This window comes from Mastigoproctus giganteus, chromosome 5 (genome assembly GCF_048544385.1).
Source record: "Mastigoproctus giganteus isolate SK-2022 chromosome 5, ASM4854438v1, whole genome shotgun sequence".
Classification (NCBI taxonomy): Eukaryota; Metazoa; Arthropoda; class Arachnida; order Uropygi; family Thelyphonidae; genus Mastigoproctus; species Mastigoproctus giganteus.
In genome coordinates, this window is record NC_143579.1 from 21,014,140 (window position 1) to 21,033,937 (window position 19,798).

Consider the following 19,798-nt stretch of genomic DNA (forward strand, 5'->3'; position numbering starts at 1 on the left):
ACATGTGCTGGGGAATTTTGGATTCTGGTATTGTTCACAAAAATCGTAATTTCATTTTTCTTCTTTTTGTTGGTGAAGGTCATTTGGGCAGTTTTCTTTTCATTAAGTTTCAGGCCAATGTAGTGCAGATATTCTTCTAGCTTCTTGATTACCTTGTTTGCTTCCTCTGATAGATGGGGTGCAGTTTCTTGTTCTTTAGATGTTACAAAAAATTTCAAATCGTCAGCATATGTAATAAATTGTTCACAGTTTTGAGCTAAAAATGGGGCTAGTGCTATTGCAAAGAAGGTGGCGGACAATACGCCCCCTTGAGGTACTCCCTTGGAGATACAGTAAGATGCTGTTTGTTTCCCGTTTATTGCGATAATTTGTCTTTCTTGAAGGGTGTTAGTGAGAATGCTTAAAGTGCTTCCTGAAATGAGGAAATACTCCTTGAGGATTACTGTTATAGCTGGGATTGAGACGTTGTCGAAGGCTGCTGCAACATCCAGAAAAACGATGTCCAACTGTTGTTTATTATTTAAAGCTAACTGTATTCGGAGTAGAGTCTCCATTAAATTTGTAATAGTCGACCTTCGAGGAAGCACAGAATGTAAGTATTCTGGCCTGTCCCCAAAGCAGTGCTGATTGATGGTGCTCAGGATTGCTTTTTCAAATATTTTTTGCAGAGAGCATCCGATTGCGATGGGCCTGAAATCTTTACTGGTTTTAGGATTGCTTATTTTTGGAACTGGTTTTACGTAATATGTCTTCCATTTTTCCGGGATAACCCCCTCACTTAGTATTCGCTGGAAGAGGTGGTGGAGCGGGTCGATTATGTAAGCACTACATATTTTTATCATGAATAGCGGGAACTGGTCCGGCCCGATCGTTGCTTTACTGGGGAGCGAGTTAATAGCTTCCTTTAAGTTTTCCCTGCTGATATTAATTTCACGTAATATGTTTCTATCTCTAATTCGGTTAGTGCCAGTGGAATCCATCAGTTTTTCAATCATTTTCTGCATCTCGCGGATGTTTTCCTCACAATTTTTCTGCTTTTCATTCAAAGGTTTTCCGAATGTGACTTCTGTCCACTCTCTAAACAGCTGGTCCGTCATTTCTTTTTTGTTGTTTTTCTCGCTAACTATTCTCTTTCCCTTTTTTAATTTTTCCTTCATAACCTCAAAGTATGCTCGTCTTTTCAGTCGAATGAACTGTGCCCTTTCGCGTTTGTACATAGTCCGATCAGTCGGGTGCCCAGTTCTTTTCCACTTTCGGTAGAGCTTTTGCTTCTTTTTAAACATAACTTTTACTTGTGGAGTGAACCAAGAGTTCGCTCTGTCAGAGATCTTTAATACTTTTGCTGCTCCTAGACGGGCGATCTGCAAGAGTAACCTCGAAATCTCGTCTATGGCTTCTTCAGTGGACATCTTGTGTAGACTTTGAAAGTTATATTGCGCTAAGAATTGCAATATGACCTCGCATTTGATATATTTTGTGGAAAATATCAAATTTGACTCATTACTCTGATGTGTGTCGCAGTTCTGATCGGCAATCTGTCTTCGAAGAGCAACTTCCATTGAAAGCGCAGAGTGGTCGGAGGAAAACTGTAAGGAGTTGTCTATTAAGTTAACATCTTGCGCGTTAAAATAAATTAAATCCAGGCGCTGTAATCCTCTTGTCGCAGGTGTTGTTAATTGTTTCATTCCGAGTGCTTCTACTGTGGCGTCTAGCTCTGCTTTTGCATCTTTATTCCTCGGTAACGGCATATTCAGATCTCCTAAGATGATTGTCTCAATATTTACGTCTAAGTTTGATACCAGCCAGGTAAAGAACTCATTTCTGATCTCCCTCGTATGTTCTGGTGGCATGTAGATAAGACAAAGCTGTACCTTGCTGTTCTCACCAGAGAATGTGGCGATAACAGCTTCAAAGTTATCAGAATTAGAGCTGTGTTCTTTCCCAATCTGGAAGTCGGTTTTATATAGCATCATTACTCCTCCGCCCCTTTTGATTTCTCTCCCTCTACCGATGCACTTGTAGCCTAAATTGTCTGTCAGAGCGTTCAGCTGCTTATTATTTTGGAGCCACGTTTCTGTCAGACAGATAAATGAGTGTTCTGAATTGATTAGAAGGCTCTGCAAGGTGTGGAGTTTATTGGATATGCTGCGAACATTTTGTAGGAAAATGGAGACTTTTGTATCTTCTTTGAAGACTGGCGAGGTGTTCGTTAATTGCTATTGTTTTGCCAGGGTGTTCACTGCACTAGTTGTGGGCCTTGTCGATTGCTCTCTGTATCTTTTAACAAGGGTGCCACTGGGCCATATGTTTCTGCTCAGTAGTTGGGCTTCACAATTAATGGGGCAAGAGATGGTGAAGGAGGAGTAGGCAGGGTGTCTGGTTCGTACTTGACGTACCTCAACATCGATACCAATTCCCTCAACACACATTTCTCTGATGACACCAGGAGTAATATTGGGGTTGATTCGCGACACAAATATTTTCCCTCTCGTTTGAACCGAAGTGATGTTGTACTTTTCGGCAAGGCAAGGACGATATCCTGTGGGTAACCTCGGCGAGGAAACAGGGATTTTATGCATAGGATCTCCATTTGGTCGCGTTGCATCATGTTGCTGATTGGTAGGTAGCGGGTGGCTTTCTCTTTTAGTAGAACTTTGGTCAGCCGATTTTGATGGGAGAGTAACCATCTGTGCGTAGGTAGGTTGTTTCGGTGCATATGGCTCTAAGTTGGAACAGCGATTCATATCTATGCAGGGTTGGCTTGCGGGTAACGCAGTGCTAGCGACTGTTGTCACTGCTCTGTTTTCCGTTCTGCAGTCTGCATTTCTTCTGTTCGGGGAGTAGTTTTCACTACTTTCTACAATTTCAGGGCGTATCTGTTCTCTGCGGGGAACAGCTTCGTGCAATACTGTTTTTATTTCGCCTGGGAGAGTAGTCCTGAGACGAGTATCATGCTCTTTATTTGATTCTTTAGGATGGGTAGCAGGGCCAGCTCGTAAGTTTTTTTCAGCTGTCTGATTATGTCGTCTGTTAATATGTTGTAGCTGTGTTAGGACGGTGTCTAGTTTCTTATCCATTACTTTCTGACTGGCAATTAGTTTAATGTTTTGCTCTCTTAGTTCGTGATTTTCCTTTTGGATGTCCTGGAGAGTTTTGAAAATGGGGAGAAGGAGTTCTTCTAGTAAGTCTCCCTGCCTCCGTATGTCGTTGGCTAATTGGTTGTGCTTCACTTCGTTTTTATCTTCTGTCTGAAATGCAATACAGCTCGCTTCTATAGTGTGGTCTAAAATGTTACAAATATCCTGGGGGTCGTCACTTGTTTTCTTGTGTTCACATTCTTCTGGGCATGTGTCACAGCCTAAGATTTGAGCTAAGGAGTGATTTAGCTTCCTAGCGGACTGTGAGGAGGGGTCTTCATTTTCTGAGTCACTAGTGTCTATGATATCTTGTGGCGCTTCAGTTGTTTTATTCAGTTGTTCCGTTCTATCATTTTCATTTGTGGACTTACAACTTGTGCACAGAAACTTCTTGCGTCGTTTCTGATTTAAACGCACTATATCCACTTGAGAACAGCAACTTCCAATTATGATGCTGCACCGTGAACATTTGATCGTGTATTTATTTGCTGTCATACAAACGCTGCACGTCAGTTCCGTTGAATCCGTTGGTTGTTTTTCCATGCTGAAGGGTAAATTGTAATAGCGAACTGAATTCTTTAATCCTCCAGGGAGGGTTGGCTGTTGTAGGAAAGCTCTTTCTGACTTTAGCTCTAGGCGGTAGTGCCTAATTCTTTAGCGCAGCAGGGTGTGTGACCTTGAGGGACACTTGCAGGTGAACGAGGATGAAATAGCAAGTGATAAACATGCAGAAAATCATTAATAAAACTTTACCTGAGCATTAATTTCTTCTTCTGTTGGAATATTCAGATGGAGGGAGTCATATGCTTTCTATCGGTATAAATCATATCTAGTAAATGACTAATGGTTAAGTAAAAATAGACAAATAGACGGAGCACAAATATTACACTGCTGTCATCTCCGCCACCTAGCGGTAGGATCGATCTGGAGATAGTTAGGGGGTGGCCAACCACCCTGTTCATCCATCTAAGCAACCAGTACTCTAAACTGAGATACTTCTGAAGGTACGAGGCAGGGGAAGATGACAAATTTCTGAAACATAGAGAGGAATCGGCGTAATACACCTCAGGATGTGCCGAACAAGCAGCGCTGGATGATACACACCAACGAACTCTTGACGCACTGCCCAAAGAGCAGCGAACGTCTTCTGCCTCATCCTGACAAAGTGAGGATGAAATGTGAGCCCAACATCCCAGGTGAGTTCAAGATCAGTGTGAGCGGTTACGTTTTCCACCGGTTCCCCACTAACAAAGATTCGGAAATCATTTTTGACTTTCTTCTTGGTTATCGTCAGTTGCGCTGATTTGGAAGGGCTCAGGTGCAACCCAATTGTGGCAAGATAACTTTCCAAGCTCAATATCTGCCTACAAACTTGTTGGTTGATATCATGAATCTGATGATTGTGATCTGAGCTCACGTAGAACTTCAGATCGTCGGCATAAGACACCAAGTTCGGATTCTGAGCGAGGAAAGGCTCCAAAACTGCTCCAAACAGGATAGCTGACAGTACGCTTCCTTGCGGGATGCCTCTTGAGATGTCAATAGTTAACTGAAAGTCATTGTGGGTCACAGACAAGTGTCTAGGAAGTAAAATAGACTTCAAAATTTGAAGTAAGGTATATGCCAGACCGAAGTAGTGTTTCAGAATGGTAAAATGAGCTGGGAGGTGTATGCTGTCATAAGCCGATTTGATGTCCAGGAATATGATATCAATCTGTGATTTGTTGTTAAGGGTACGCTGAATTCTGAAGAGAATATCAAGAAGATTGGTAGTTGTCGATCTCCTGTGTAGAACGGTATGCAGGTACTCCGGCCTGTGTGCAAAGCAATGCTGGGCAATTGTTGGCTGAATTACTTTTTCAAAAATTTTGAGTAAAGAACAACGGATGGAGATTGGTCCCAGGTCTTTAGGAGTTTTCGGTTTCTTGATCTTTGAAATGGGCTTAACATGGTAAGTTTTCCAAATTGAAGGAACTATTCCAGATTGCAGGATTTGTCTGAAAAGGTGAAGGAGAAGGTCGACTATATATGGGCTGCAAATTTTAATTGTTTTGTTGTTATTTTGTTATTTGGTTTTTAGGAGCATTAGCAACTAAGGCCATATTGCTCCGGGATATGTGGTGGTCATTCCCTGACCTTTCCGCATTCTCCGTGTTTGGTGGTAACGGGCTCGAATCCCGGTCTAATCAAGAAGCGTGTGCTACGCACTGCTGCTCCTTCCAACCTAGCTACGGAGGCGCCCGCAAATTTTGAAAATAAAGAGTGGGAAACCATCCGGACCTACAGTGGCTTGTTGGATAGTTCATTAATGACATCAATTAGGCTCTCTTTAGTTATTTCTATTTCAGACAAGTGTGCCCTAGGTAACCAGTCCTCCTGCGAGAGAGAGGAATCAGAGTCAGGAAAATCTGCCTGCAGTAAGCTGAACTGTGCCCATTCCTGGAAAAGCTTTTGGTCAATGGCTAGATGATGATGATGCGAAAGGATCCTTCTACCACTCTTCAACCTATCTAGAACAGCTTGGTTAAGGTCCTGCCTTTTCTTTTTCAAGAAGCAAGCTCTTTCTTTCTTAAAGATGGAACGGTCTAAGGGAAGTTGAGTTTTCTACCATTTGCGGTAGGCCTTCTGCTTCTTGATGAAAGCCATCTTAGTTTCCTTATTAAAACCTCGATTCAACCTGTTACCAACCTTGGTGATTCTGGCTGCACCACGTAGGGCTATTAACTTCAGTTGTTCGGACAAGAGCATAACGGCATCCTCCTACGACTCAGAATAGAGATGCCCCCAGTCAAACCCAATCAAGCATTGGAGAATGATCTCTGGCTTCAGATATTTGGTAGAGAAGGCTTTCCTAGGCAATTCAGCGGAGTACTCGTCAGGGAACTCAAGGAAATTGCTCTGTAAGGATAGTTTACATGCAATTGGCGAGTGATCAGATTGGAATCGAAAGTTGCTAGCTAGGAGTTTGATATCTTGCAAGTTGTGGAAGATTAGGTCCAGTGCTTGACAAGCTCTAGTTGGTTGCGTCGCTAACCGTGTAAGGTTAAAGGTTGGTCAATACTGTTAATACTGTTGGTCAATGGACGTAAATCCATATCGGTCTCTATCAGACCTTTCTGCATTATATATTTCGTTTACAAAGAGACAAAAATTAATAGATAAAAGAAATATATAGTGATTAATAACAGTAGCCACTGGCAGAGGTGGAAGTGATTCTTGCACTGCTTCTATTGAAATGAGCAGAAGCCTGAAAAACAAGATGCAGGATATTTCAGAGACTGCTGGGAGTCATTGCGGTACAAGTAAACACATGGGTTGTGTTAGGGTAGCTAAGAATAGAAACAGGTGCATGTATACCTGCGTGTACACCAATGCTAGGAGTTTGGTAAATAAATTTGATGAATTTGAGGTATTGCTCAAAACATCAAAGGCAGATATTGTTGGGATATCAGAGACGTGGTGTCACAGAGATATAAGGATTGCGGAACTGGAATTTGGGGAATACAATGTGTATAGAAAGGATAGACAGGACAGGAGGGGAGGAGGGGTTATGCTATTAATTAAGAAACACATAAAGTCCAAGGAAGTGAAGCCAGTCGACATCGATGGACAGGGCAGTGTCGAGTCAGTTTGGTGTGACATAAGCATTGGGAGATCAAAATTGAGAGTAGGAGTGTGCTATAGGCCTAATTACTCTGATGAGTACAATAAGAAACTGTATAGGGAAATAGAGTGGGCCAGTAAATCAGAGAGTCTTATAATGGGGATTTTAATTTCCCAGATATTGACTGGAATTTGTGGGTTGGTCACTCGCACACTAGCAAGGTTTTGTGGATTTATTGGATGATTGTTTTCTACATCAGCATGTTCGTGGGGCAACAAGAGGGAGCAATACTCTTCATCTGATTATCAGTAGTGATTCTTCATGCATTAAGAATCTGCAGATAAATGAACCACTAGGTGGCAGTGATCACAGTGTGTTGAAGTGGGATTTACTCAAGGAGGTAACTACCATCAGAGGTAAAGGGAAGGGTTTTTGTTTTCGTAAAGGCGACTATGATGGTCTGAGACAGTATTTAAATTCTATACAGTGGGACCAACTGATGATGTTACCAACAGCAAACTCAAAATGGGAAGCATTCAAGGAACTAATCTTGGAGGCTACCAGGCTTTACATACCAACTAAGAAATATTGTTCAAGGTTTAGGCCTAAATGGTTGTCAGATGAACTAATGAGACATGTGGCAGAGAAGAAAAATGCATGGGATACATACAAATTAATGGGTGACATGGAAGCCTATGATAGATATAAGTTGGTCTGTAACCAAGTCACAAAGGAGATTAGGCAGGCAAAGGCAGACTACGAAAAATCCTTGGCAAAGGATGCAAAGAAAAACAGAAAAGAGTTCTTTACATATTTAAACTCAAGAAGGAAAGGGATGAATCAGATTGGTCCACTGGATATTGATGGTTCAACAGTTGAGGATCCTGCTCAGGTGGCTAACAATCTAAACGAGTATTTTGCATCTACATTGACGCATGAGGAGTTATTCAGGAAGGAGAATGATGTAGGTAAAGTAAACATTGGCAGTGAGCTGAATGATTTTGTAATAACTGAGAGGAAAGTGGAGGAGAGATTGTTGAGGGTAAACATAAAAAAGGCACCTGGAGTGGATGGGATCTATCCAGTTATATTTAAGGAGGCAGCAAAGGAAGTAAGCAAACCCCTAGCCATAATTATGAGAGCTTCTTTGGACTAAGGGGAGGTACCCATAGACTGGAGATGTGCAAATGTAACCCCAATTCACAAAGGAGGATCAAAGGCTGACACAAGTAATTATAGACCTGTTAGTTTAACTTCTGTTCCAGGTAAATTAATGGAGGCACTGGTTAAAGAAGCGCTGCAGGATCATCTAGACAAGAATTCAGTTATAGCTCAGACGCAGCATGGTTTTGTTAAGGGCAGGTCTTGCCTGACCAATTTGATTGGATACTATGATGTAGTCACAAAAGAACTGGATGCAGGGAATAGCTTTGATATTATATATTTGGATCTTAGAAAGGCTTTTGATACTGTTGCACATGGAAGACTGCTGCACAAATTGGAGCAGTGTGGCATTGGAGGCAAATTGCTGCTATGGATAAGGGGATGGTTGAGTGGCAGAAGACAGAGAGTGGTAATCAATGGACACTGCTCAACGTGGACTAATGTTATTAGTGGAGTTCCTCAGGGTTCAGTGTTGGGTCCGTTGTTGTTTTCGGTGTTTATGAATGATATTGATGATGGGATATCAAGTTTAATGTCCAAGTTTGCAGATGATACAAAGGTTGGCAGGGTTGTTAAGGACACTACTGACGCTATGCTGCTGCAACAGGATCTGGAAAGGTTGAACAGATGGGCTGAGAGGTGGCAAATGAAGTTTAACATTGACAAATGTAAAGTACTACATATGGGAAACAGTAATCCCAGAGCAACGTATCAACTCTGCGGTACTACACTGACAGTGGTGGAGAATGAAAAGGACCTGGGGGTGATTGTGCAGGCAGATATGAAGTTCTCTGAGCAGTGCAGACGAGCTGCAAGAGTAGCTGATGGTGTCTTGTCAATGATATACAGGAATTTTTCTAGCAGGGATAAGGAGGTGATTATTCCCTTGTATAAGGCAATGGTTAGGCCACATCTTGAGTACTGTATACAGGTCTGGAGGCCTCATTTCAAGAAGGATGTAGAACTGCTGGAACGGGTACAGAGAAGGGCAACAAGATTAGTGAATGGAACAAAGGGTTGCTCTTACGAAGAAAGGCTTAAGTTTTGCAAATTACAGAGTCTGGAGACTAGGCACCGGCGAGGTGATCTGATAGAGGTGTATAAGGCTTTGAATGGTTTGAGCATGCTCAATGCCAATGGGATTCTTCATCTTGCTCAGAATAATCACCTCAGAGGGCATAAATTCAAATTGAGGAAGGACGGATGTCGGATAGATGTGCGGAAATTTGCCTTTGGCCAGCGGGTGGTTGGTTGGTGGAACCGACTTCCATCACTTGTTGTTGAAGTTGATAGCCTAAACAAATTTAAAGCTCAACTGGACAGGTATTTCGAACGAACGGAGGGGTGAAATGGGAGTGGGTTTTTTTTTTTTTTTTGGCTGATGCTGAATAAGCTTGCTTTCTTGCATCATATGCCTCTACTAATGCTAATGCTAATGCTAATGCTAATAATATATTTGAAACATTAAAAAAAAAAAAAAACTACCGTATTTAAAATCAGTACGCTTGGAACTTCTTTTGAAATAATGTAATTTCTCTGGTGTCTTTAATAATTTAGCAGCATTATTTATGAACTCTAGGAAAATCTTAAAGCTATTAAGTCTTAAAGTACACTCAGTGGTCACTGAATTATGATCATCAAGCTAATACTGTGTTGGGCAACCGCTCGCATAGATAGCAGCGATTATTTTCCTACCCATTGACTCCACCAGATATCTGAAGATGTCCGTAGTGATCTGCAGCCATGATGCCTGCAAGGCTTTCCATAGTGTGGGAATAGATATAAATGAGTGAATATCAATAGAACCATGCCATCAGTTTTAATGAACCTGTAGCATTTCATTTTAATCTGCATGAAGAAAGAAGAATATTTTTTGTGGTGGTAAATAACTACGAATTTTGACATGACTTTTACAAAATATGTACTAATCGTATGCAATAACGGAGCGTCTACACTCATTGGCCAAAAAATTAGAAAACTTGATTGAATATCGAGTAAGGTCATCATGTTGTCCGAACACATACAGTCCATACACGCAATGGCATGGCTACGACAATGTCTAGGTAAAGATTTAATGCTTATTCCATCAGGATATTTGTTAGTTTGCTGTCTTGTGGTCGATAGAGAACTGGGAACCCGAACTGTCCTTTCCATCACATCCCAGAGATTCTCAACTGGATTCAGATATGGAGAATTAGGCTGCTAGATTGGATGTTATATTTCTTAGGAATGTTCCTCAAGCATTAAAATGCAGATTAAAATGAAATACTACAGGATCAGTGAAATTGGTGGCATGGTTCTATTGATATTCACTAATCGGTGTACAAATGTTCTACGCAGATACGAATTTTTCACGGTAGATAGTTCTTTTGTCGTCTGGAAAGAATCCATCGTAATCCTGGTAAAAATAAAGCATTGAAGAATGAAGTTATCCCAATATAACAGAGAGATATTAATTGGAGTTAACACCCTATCTAACATTACGAGCGGACTAGATCCACGCCAACAGAATATACCCAATACCATGATACCACCATCGGCCTCTTGAGTGGTTCAGGATTACATTTCGCATCAGCGACTTAGACCAAATTGCACCTTGTGTAATATCTCTAAATTGGATGTGTTATTTGGTCGAGTTTATTTATTTTATGGATAAAAGACTCGAGTTTCCGGAAAGAAAACCATTCTACCCTCATTTGAGACCGACTAACTCAGTCATTTTGTGAAAAAGGCCCATAAAAATTCCTCACTTCGTTGTTGAGATTCGAACTCATCAATTTGCTGAAAGGCTTCTAATTTTGTAGCTAGTTGAGATGTATTTCTATATCGCTTATATTTATCACTTAATGGAATGTCATTTAATAGCACTATCTGCAATTTTTTTATAGAAATCTTCCATTTCTATAATCCTCTGCTTTATGCTAACAGTCATAATGCTTGGCCTATGACTGCCCTATGCGCAGATTGGATTTGACCTCATTCAAAGCTAAGCAATTTTAGGAAGCAGACAGCCGCATCCAAGAAATTGCAAAACATCTTTCAACATCCCCTTCGATATACCTCGACTGATTTATATTTCGCTTCAGAAAACATTAATGTAATTAAAATAACTCCCACTAAGTGTACATATTCATAAAGGATCTTAAGTGGTTCCCCTCTGAAGCCCTGAAAATTTAGAAATTCGAATAAAAAGTTCTCAAAATATATATATATTTTTTAATTTCGTTCTAATTACGAAGCTTGTCGCAAATATCTCTTCATCTACGGCGGTTTTTATCTTTTGATTGAAACTGTCACACACAACCAGTAGCTGACGCGTGTGGTGTTCACCGGGATGATATCTAGGTCACAAGTGCATAAATGCATCTCAACCTTACTTGTCCTTGAACAAAGACGAAAGAAAAGTGAAGTAGTGATGCAATTTTAAAAACAAGGTACTTCAAAGTAAAAATACATGTTGCAGAATGTATGTATTATGCAGAATATTTCACCTCTGAGACTCTAAAACTATCTGGAACCAAGCCAGAATATTCATGACATCCCAAAAGACACAAATAAGTATGGCTGGCAGGAGAGAAATACAATTACGGATTCAACTGGAACAATTACTGGGAATATTAAAGTTCAGTCAATACTTTTTCAACGCAGTTTTGATATTAAACTAAACAAAAGCCAAAAATACAACACGGGTCTAAATACTCTTCAAAATAGCCTTGAAATACTTACCATTTTATCTCCTAAATTACGAACAACACAATGAAGATATACAGTTTGTCCTAACTGGGTGGTGATATTTCTTGGTACATTTGGGTCAAATGTCGGTTTCCTAAAAAAAGGAAACATGGGGTATCTTCTAGAAGGCAAAGGGGATCGCCTTTGGCGATCAACTGAAGTAAATTCATCTTTCAGAAAATTTTCTTGGACTACAGTAGCGGCACCTAACGATAAAATCAAATCGAATGATATATTTTAAAAAATAACTGATTTCAAATATATATTAATTAATAAAACAATTATAATAGTATGAACAATACAATATCATTAATTGTTTTAATGGCATTAAAATATGTTGTCTGAGGCCTGACATTAAAACTATAAACAAAATGAGTTAATGATTAAATAATAATTATAAATAAAATACGAAATGTAAATTACCACTCTCGTCTCTTTCTTTTTGTGATTTGAATTTCCTTGGATATTGAATTAATGACGTCATGTGCTATTTGGTTATTCTACACATGCGCAATAGCTTCAGTAAGTGGCATTTTGGTTTGTGGTCACATTTTTCCAGTCTTTGCCAAGCTTCAAATTCTCAATACGTTAAAAAAAAAGACTAGCGTTTCTAGAGAAATTGCAAACTCTGTAAGGACATCCCTTGTAAACTTTTAAAATATTCTGAACAGTTCTGCACCCCCACCTTGACGTGGTGGTGGGGCTTGTGCGCTCTAGTGATCCTGAGAGCTGTGTCGGTAGTAGAATAACTACTGGTAGGGTCTCCCAAGCCGAACAGGTCGAAGATGAAGAGACAGACGGAAAGAGATACCCTTGTCCTCCAGGTTGAAGTTGGACGCAGGGCTGACTACCCTGCCGTATAAAAAATCTGACCGTTACGTATAACATGACAAATGAAACCGGACAGCCCTTAGAGAAACAGACCAGGTCTCGAAATAAGGACACGAGTTTGGTATTGAGATTTGTAACTTGGAATGTGCGTACCGTGTTGCAGACTGGAGCTATGAACAGCATAGCAGAGGAAGTTGAAAAGTTTAAGATGGATATCGTTGCTCTCCAAGAAATTAGATGGAGGGGTAAAGGTATGATTAATAAGTCGAAATTTACAATGTATTACTCTGGAATTGATGACAGACAGGGAGAACAGGATTTCTGATTTCTAAGAGAATGCGCAGATCAGTACTTGCCTTCACACCAGTGTCTGGGAGAATTTGCAGCCTTATAATTAAAGGTAAATTTCATAATGTGACCTTCATTAATGTGTACGCTCCAACTGAAGGTGCGGATGATGATGATGATGAGGATGGATTTTACGATGAACTCCAGGCTTTGTGTGAAAGAATTCAATGACATGATGATATTATAAGTCTCGGTGACTTCAGCGTTAAACTAGGCAGGGAAGAAGTTTTCATGGGTCTATTTGGGAGACAGCCTCCACGAAGAAACAAACAATAATGGTCTTAGAGCAGCACAATTTGCTGCTGCCAATAACTTCAAAGTCATGAGTACCTGGTTTCCAAGAAAGAATATTCATGAAGGTACATAGAAAATCCTTGGTACAAATCAGGCTAATCAGATTGATCATGTGCTGGTCTCTAAGAGGTGGGCTACTGCAATTGAATATGTCTGTTCTTTTCGGGGCGCCAGCTCCGATTCTGATCATTTTCTAGCGGGAGCCAGACTGAAGTACAAAATAGCTCTAGTAGCAAGAGGAAAGGCTGAGAAAACTAAGCGGTGGAATGTAGATAAATTGAAAGATAGACTTGTTGAACCAAAGTACCAGGCAGAGTTGGCCCGAAGACTGCAGGAACAAGAAAAAAGTGACAAGATTGAAGATGAATGGACTTGCATAAAAGTCAATTTTGGGTGCAGCACACGTAACCTTGGGTGAGACCTCAAGGCCGAGAAATGAGGAATGGTATGATGACGAGTGTCGAGTATCAGTAGAATTGAACAGACAAGCCAGGGTGAAATTTTACAGAGGAACAGTAGAGCGAATAGTGAACACTAGAGGAAAAGGAAAAACGGATTGCCGCAGTTAGGTTGTGTAGAAAGAAAAAGAGAGAAGCTTTGAGAAGGAAGGTCGACGAAATGGTGGAACATTACAACAAGAAGGAAAGTAAAAAGTTTCATAAGAAGATTAAAAAAAGTACACAGGAATTCCAATCAAAAGTTACTGCATGTAGGGACAGTGAAGGGAACTTGCTGACTAAGAGAAAGGAGGTTCTGAAACAGTGGAAAAAGTATTTTGATAGCATTTTGACAGGAGGTAAGACTGAAACAAAACAGCAATTTACTATACAGTAGAACCATGCATTGCAGACCCTAGTTTCGAAGAAATTCGAAAAGTTATTAAGTGCTTAAAGAACTTAAAAGCACCAGGAGCTGATGGAATAACTGCAGAGTTGCTCAAGAACGGTGGAGTGACACTATGGAGAAGAATACATAATGTGATACTATTAATATGGTCTGAGGAAAAAAATCCCTGATGAATGGACACTTGGAATCATACAGCCGATTCACAAGAACAGTAATAAACTACTTTGCTCTAACTATGGAGGTATTACATTGCTGAGCGTTACTTACAAGTTTTTTCTGAAGTTATTTATAACAGACTGGCAGCATATTCAGGTAAAATCATTGGAGAATATCAGTGTGGTTTTAGACACAACCTCTCAACTGACCAGATTTTCCTTTTTGAGGCAGATACAGGAAAAAGCATTTGAGTTTAATATACACTTATTTAACCTATATGTAGATTTCGAACAAGCTTTTGATTCACTCAACAGGGAGGAAATGATAAATGATCTCCTTCTCCTGGGCATACCTGCAAAGATTGTTAGGCTCATAAAATCAACCCTGCCTGTCTCTAAGCAGTGGTCAGAATTGACAATGATTTGACGACTCTCTTTGACATTAACGCTGGTGTTAGACAGGGCGATGCACTCTCTGCTGTGTTATTTAACTTGGTTTTAGAGGCAGCTGTCAGAAAATTAGAAGTGACTGGACACATAGGCACAAAGACGGTGCAGGTCTGTGCGTATGCTGATGATGTCGCTATTATCAGTGGCCAGGCTGGATAGTGAAGCACAAAGAAGAGGACTTAGGATAAATGAAGCGAAGACAAAAAAGTATGGAAGTCGGGAGAATGGCAGATAACACGGAAAATTTAACAACCAGCAGCTTCTCGTTTGAGCATGTTCAAAACTTCGACTATCTAGGTTTGTATATAAACCACTCCAACTCTAGCACAAATGAAATTAAGTTCCGTATCCTGAGTGGAAACAGATATTTCTATGCACATGAAAAACTAATGAAGTCCAGAGTATTGAGCAGACATTTAAAATTAAGTATATACAAAAGTCTCATTAGACCAGTTGTAACATACGGTTGTGAAGCTTCGACATTAACGAGTAAAGATGAGCGGTTGTTGAGAGTGTTCAAGCGTAGAATTGTGCGAAAAGTCTTTGGGCCTGTACAAGACATTGATAGATCCTGGAGGATCAGAATGAACCATGAACTTGACAATCTTATTCAGGGTGCGACATCGTCAGATTTGTGAAGAGCCAGAGACTTGCCTGGTTGGGACGTGTTATGAGACTGGATGACAGCAGAACAACTAAGAGGATAATGGAATGGAAACCTATCGGTAGGAGGGCAAGAGGAAGACGGCGGAAAACATGGATGAATGATGTAGAAGAGGACTTAAAGACCATAAGAATAAGAAGTTGGAGAAGTTTGGCTTCTGGGATGGCTTAGTGGTGGAACATCGTTGAAAAGGATAAGACCCACCCTGGGTTATAACGCCAGAGAAGAAGAAGAACACTTCTGCAGAAGGGCGAACTATACCGAATAGAAAAACAACTCATTAGGCATGCTGTAAGGACCCGTCCTTACATTAATTAATAAAAATTGTTAAATATTATGAGAATTTAACTGTAGTACGAATAGTGGTTTTCTGGTACAAACAACATGGATTAAGAAACACTGGAATTCAAAAATACCTTCCAGTCACTCTCTGTTTAGTAGTAGCTTGTTTGTATAGAAGTTCTTTGACGAGTGAGTGAAAGTAATATACCATGACAAATCCCCCATTAAGACAGAAGCAGATGCACCATAGTAAGGGCCAAGAGTGCTTAAGCTGGCCCTCTTAAAGATTTCACGGTGAAACGCTATTAGAGGTAGGCGACGTCACCAGGTGTGCGCGCGTGAGGTCACGGGAGGAGCTGTGACGCTTCTCAGTTGACCTGAACTTCCGCTTCTCTTTCTGGATTGTTCTGGTATGTTCGAGGTCCACGGAAGTTGGGGCACAAACACTAAGGAAGACCCGCCCACGGAAGAGGAGAGGAGACAAATGAGAACACAGGAAAAAGGATGTGCAGATCTCCTATTGGCCAGGAAGAAAATAGAGGGAATTTTGAGAGGGAGATTCTGAAAAGGTTTTCGTGGCATTCTGGAAAAGTTTTTCGTGAGATTCGGAAGAAGTTCTCGGAGCGGTCTGGAGAATGAATTGAAGGAGCTGGAGAGCGATACAAAGCAGAGCAGTAGTCTAAATTGGATGATAGCTGCTGACCTGAGGTAGATGGAAGCAGGGATAGAAATTCTGCATATCCCGACAGCCCGTAGTAATGTTCACCTGTAAACATGGAAGCCGTAGTGAGGAAGAAGGAAGAATCACACCCTGAGAATTATATAGGCGAAGCCAGTCGAATGAGTGGTCGAACCATTGACCTACTCGAAAACCCCTCTATCCACGGAAGAAGAAATGCTGACCGGTAAAGAGTAAGCGACACTGATTGATTCCAGCCGTACAGTATCCGGTAGGGAAGCACCATAATCACCGAGGTCCCCAAATGAGCGCCCCCGCATTCCAGTACCTGAATGACCGATATGAAAGGAAGCCGAGCAGAGAGGGAAGTTCCAGGCCTAACACGTAAGTGCTAGAGAGTTTACCAACATAGGTGTACTTAATTTATTAAGGAGAGGACTTTAAGATAACTAGACATATATGGTTAAGGAGGGAGGTTTAAGTAATGAATATATGAATAAAAGTGTTAGGTATTTAAGACGGACGTAGCCTATAATCTGAAGTGAAGCTCCTCATATTAATGCTTGCTGGAAGGAGAGATTATAATAGATAACTAAGAATTGTTTAAAGTTGGGAAAGGTTTTTATAATATGTATGAAATTGAAGGTTGAAATTTCAATTTATTATGAGTTGATTTGTGGAAAGTATTTCTGATTTTGAGCAGGGGCTAATTAATAAGTGATATATATATAAAGGTATAGAGGGTTAACTGTTCAGAAGGGTAATGTTAAATTGAATTGATTAATAATTCCTGTTGACCTGATTGCAGAAAGGGTGTCTGATTGAATAAATGCAATTTTCTTACAAATTGAGACACGAACTCTGAAAGTTTTTGTGAGCCAGTTCATTGGCTGGTAGTTGGTTTATTATACAGACTGTTCAGAAGAAGAGTGGGAAGAATCTATGTAAAGTGTATGACACGACCTATTGAAGTCCCTGTAAAGAACATGAAGAGACACCATGTCATAATGAATAATAATGTGTATTAGAATAGGATATCAGATGGTGAAACAATTGAGTTTGAACAAGATATTTACACATATAAAGGTTAATGAATTAACAAGTCACCAGCCAAATATAGTTTGACCAAATACTATTGCTAATTTCTGTATGATATGTTAATAAACATTGTTTTATTTTACATTCATGTGTTGGAGTCTGTCATTCCGAAACTCAGCCAATCCTGTGGAGAAATACTTAAAATAATTAAGGTCCCCTACGAGTCAGGTAATCTTCTGAGAACAAACAAGTCAGATGCTAAGTGGGAGGATTGGACTACGGGGATATACATATAAAAAAGGGGATAAATTATAATAATTAAAATATAAAGAAAATTAGGGCAACCAAGAAAAACAATAATACCCAGAACGACCCCCACAATTGGCGAGCCTCAATAAACAGCCCCACCCCCACAATGCTCTTCCACAGCGTTAGTACAAAGTGAGAAGTCCAGTGAATGACTTTGAACCACTCATTCTTTCCTTTCTACTTTAATTGCATTGCTCACGGTTGAAGGTTATGCACAACTTTATTTATGTCAGCCAGACGTCGCTCTATTTCATAAATAAAGAATATTTAGTTCCATTTTTATTTATATTTATTCACACATTTGTGTTAGTTCCATAACCTTTGAGCAAAATCGAAAAATACTTGTGGAGATGGGATTTTTCCATACGGTTACCAACTTTGTCGGTCTAGGTCTTTTTTTTTTTTTTTATTGCACAAAAAGCCCATGCTAATGGAAGAAACAATCATACGACCTTCACCTGTGACCGACTAACTCAGCCATTATCTAAATACCTATAAAAATTTCTCTTCTCATTGACGAGATTCGAAGTTGGCTTTACCAACCGGTGTAGGAGATGATGATTATAACCACGGTGGCATTTTGCTCAAAGGCAAGGTTTCCAAGTGTAGATAGTTAGTAAAATTAATTATATTAATTAGAAAAAGCAGATTCTCTTAAAGCATTAAATGCAGTTACAAATTCAGCCTAAGACATTTTTCTCTTAGACTAAATTATTCGCGTTTAGAAACTCGCGATTTTTCAAAGTCTAATCAAGACCAGAACTTAATTCGATAATTATGATTTCAATGGAATGTCTTTGCGTAGGAAATTACGTAACATCGTACTTTAAAAAACACAAACCGACCGATGGTATTACTTATGCATTATCAACAACACCCACTTTTGAAAAATTAGAAACCTATATTCAATATCTAGTAGCGTCACTTTTTCCCGAATTACAACCTACACGACGCGATATGGATTTCATTAGAAGTTTGAGGGAATCTAGCTTCAGATTTGACCATTCTCCTGTCAGGATATTTGTCAGCTGCTGTTTTGTGATCAGTGGACAACTGCGAAGCCGAACTGTCCTTTCCAACAAATCCCAGACATCCCCAATTGGATTCAGATATGGAGAATTAAGCTGTCAGGTTGGATGTTATAAATCTTAGGAAAGTTCCTCGAACCATTCACATACGAATTTTTCACGGTAGAGAATGAAGTTAGACCAATACAACAGAGAGATATTCATTGGAGTTAACACCACTATCTAACGTTACGAGCGGAGTAGGTTGGCAACAACAGAATATACCCAATACCATGGTACCACCAACGACCTCTTAAGTGGTTCAGGCCACACTTTCATCCTACCTTTGGTGCAAAAAAGTATAAACAGAAACTCGTCAGAGCCCATGATCTTTGTCCACGGTTCCACAGTCCCGTAGTGGTGCTGGCTGCACCAATGCAGACGAATCTCTCGATTTTTTGAAGAAAAAGGTGGCTTTTGTAAGGCAAACAGTTACCAAATCCTAGATTCTTCACCTTTCTTCTTCATTTGCCAGGAATGATAACTAACTATTGGAATATATGTGGTGTATCTATCGGCTTTCTATTGCAGCTCTACCCTTTGGAACAAAACAGCGATTTTCTTTGCTTGCTCAATTGTGGCTCCTGCTAAACGTGCTTCAACAATAACACCTTTCTTCAAATCTGAAATATCACATGTCTTTCCCATGTCCATCACTCCGTGGCTGAGTTAGTCGGTCTCAGGCGTAGATAGCAAGGTTTTTTCCCTCAGAAACTGAGGTTTTTTCTTCCAGCAAAACAGGCAAATCGACCAGAGAACACACGCAATTTACAGACACGAATACCGGTTAATGTAATCATTTACGGGTAACCCTAATATAGTAATTTGATTTTTGTTTTTTTCCATGTCCAGTCGACAAAGAATCCCCAGGAAAGCGTATAGTGTTTATCTGACAACAGGGAACTTATTATAGGATGTTGCAATTTTCATTTTCAAACTGTATTTAAATTATCTATTGACGCCAATTGCAAGAGGTTTCTGATGTTTTGGCCAGTGAGTGTAGAAAGTATTTTGTCACAAATATTTTATAACTAGAAAACAAGAAAAGATTTCTTCTAAACTTTTGGTGGTATTAATTTTGAATGATGGTGGGATTTACGTTTATATTATGAGGAACACCCTCAATCGTTTAATATTATTGGCTTGAAATTGAGATGAAAATAGTAAGATGTTTTACAAATTTAGTGGGTGTTAATCC

General features: G+C 39.9%; 1 protein-coding gene across 2 annotated transcripts in view; it reads right to left on the reverse strand.

Moving 5' to 3' along the window:
• Positions 1–19,798, reverse strand: part of LOC150085230 (zwei Ig domain protein zig-8-like) — an 88,366-nt gene that overhangs the window by 26,097 nt on the left and 42,471 nt on the right. For both annotated transcript variants that reach the window (XM_090373104.1, XM_090373103.1), the window contains exon 2: positions 11,632–11,843. In XM_090373104.1, the coding sequence (XP_090229230.1) occupies positions 11,632–11,843 (212 nt within the window). The remainder of the gene's footprint in view (positions 1–11,631; positions 11,844–19,798) is intronic.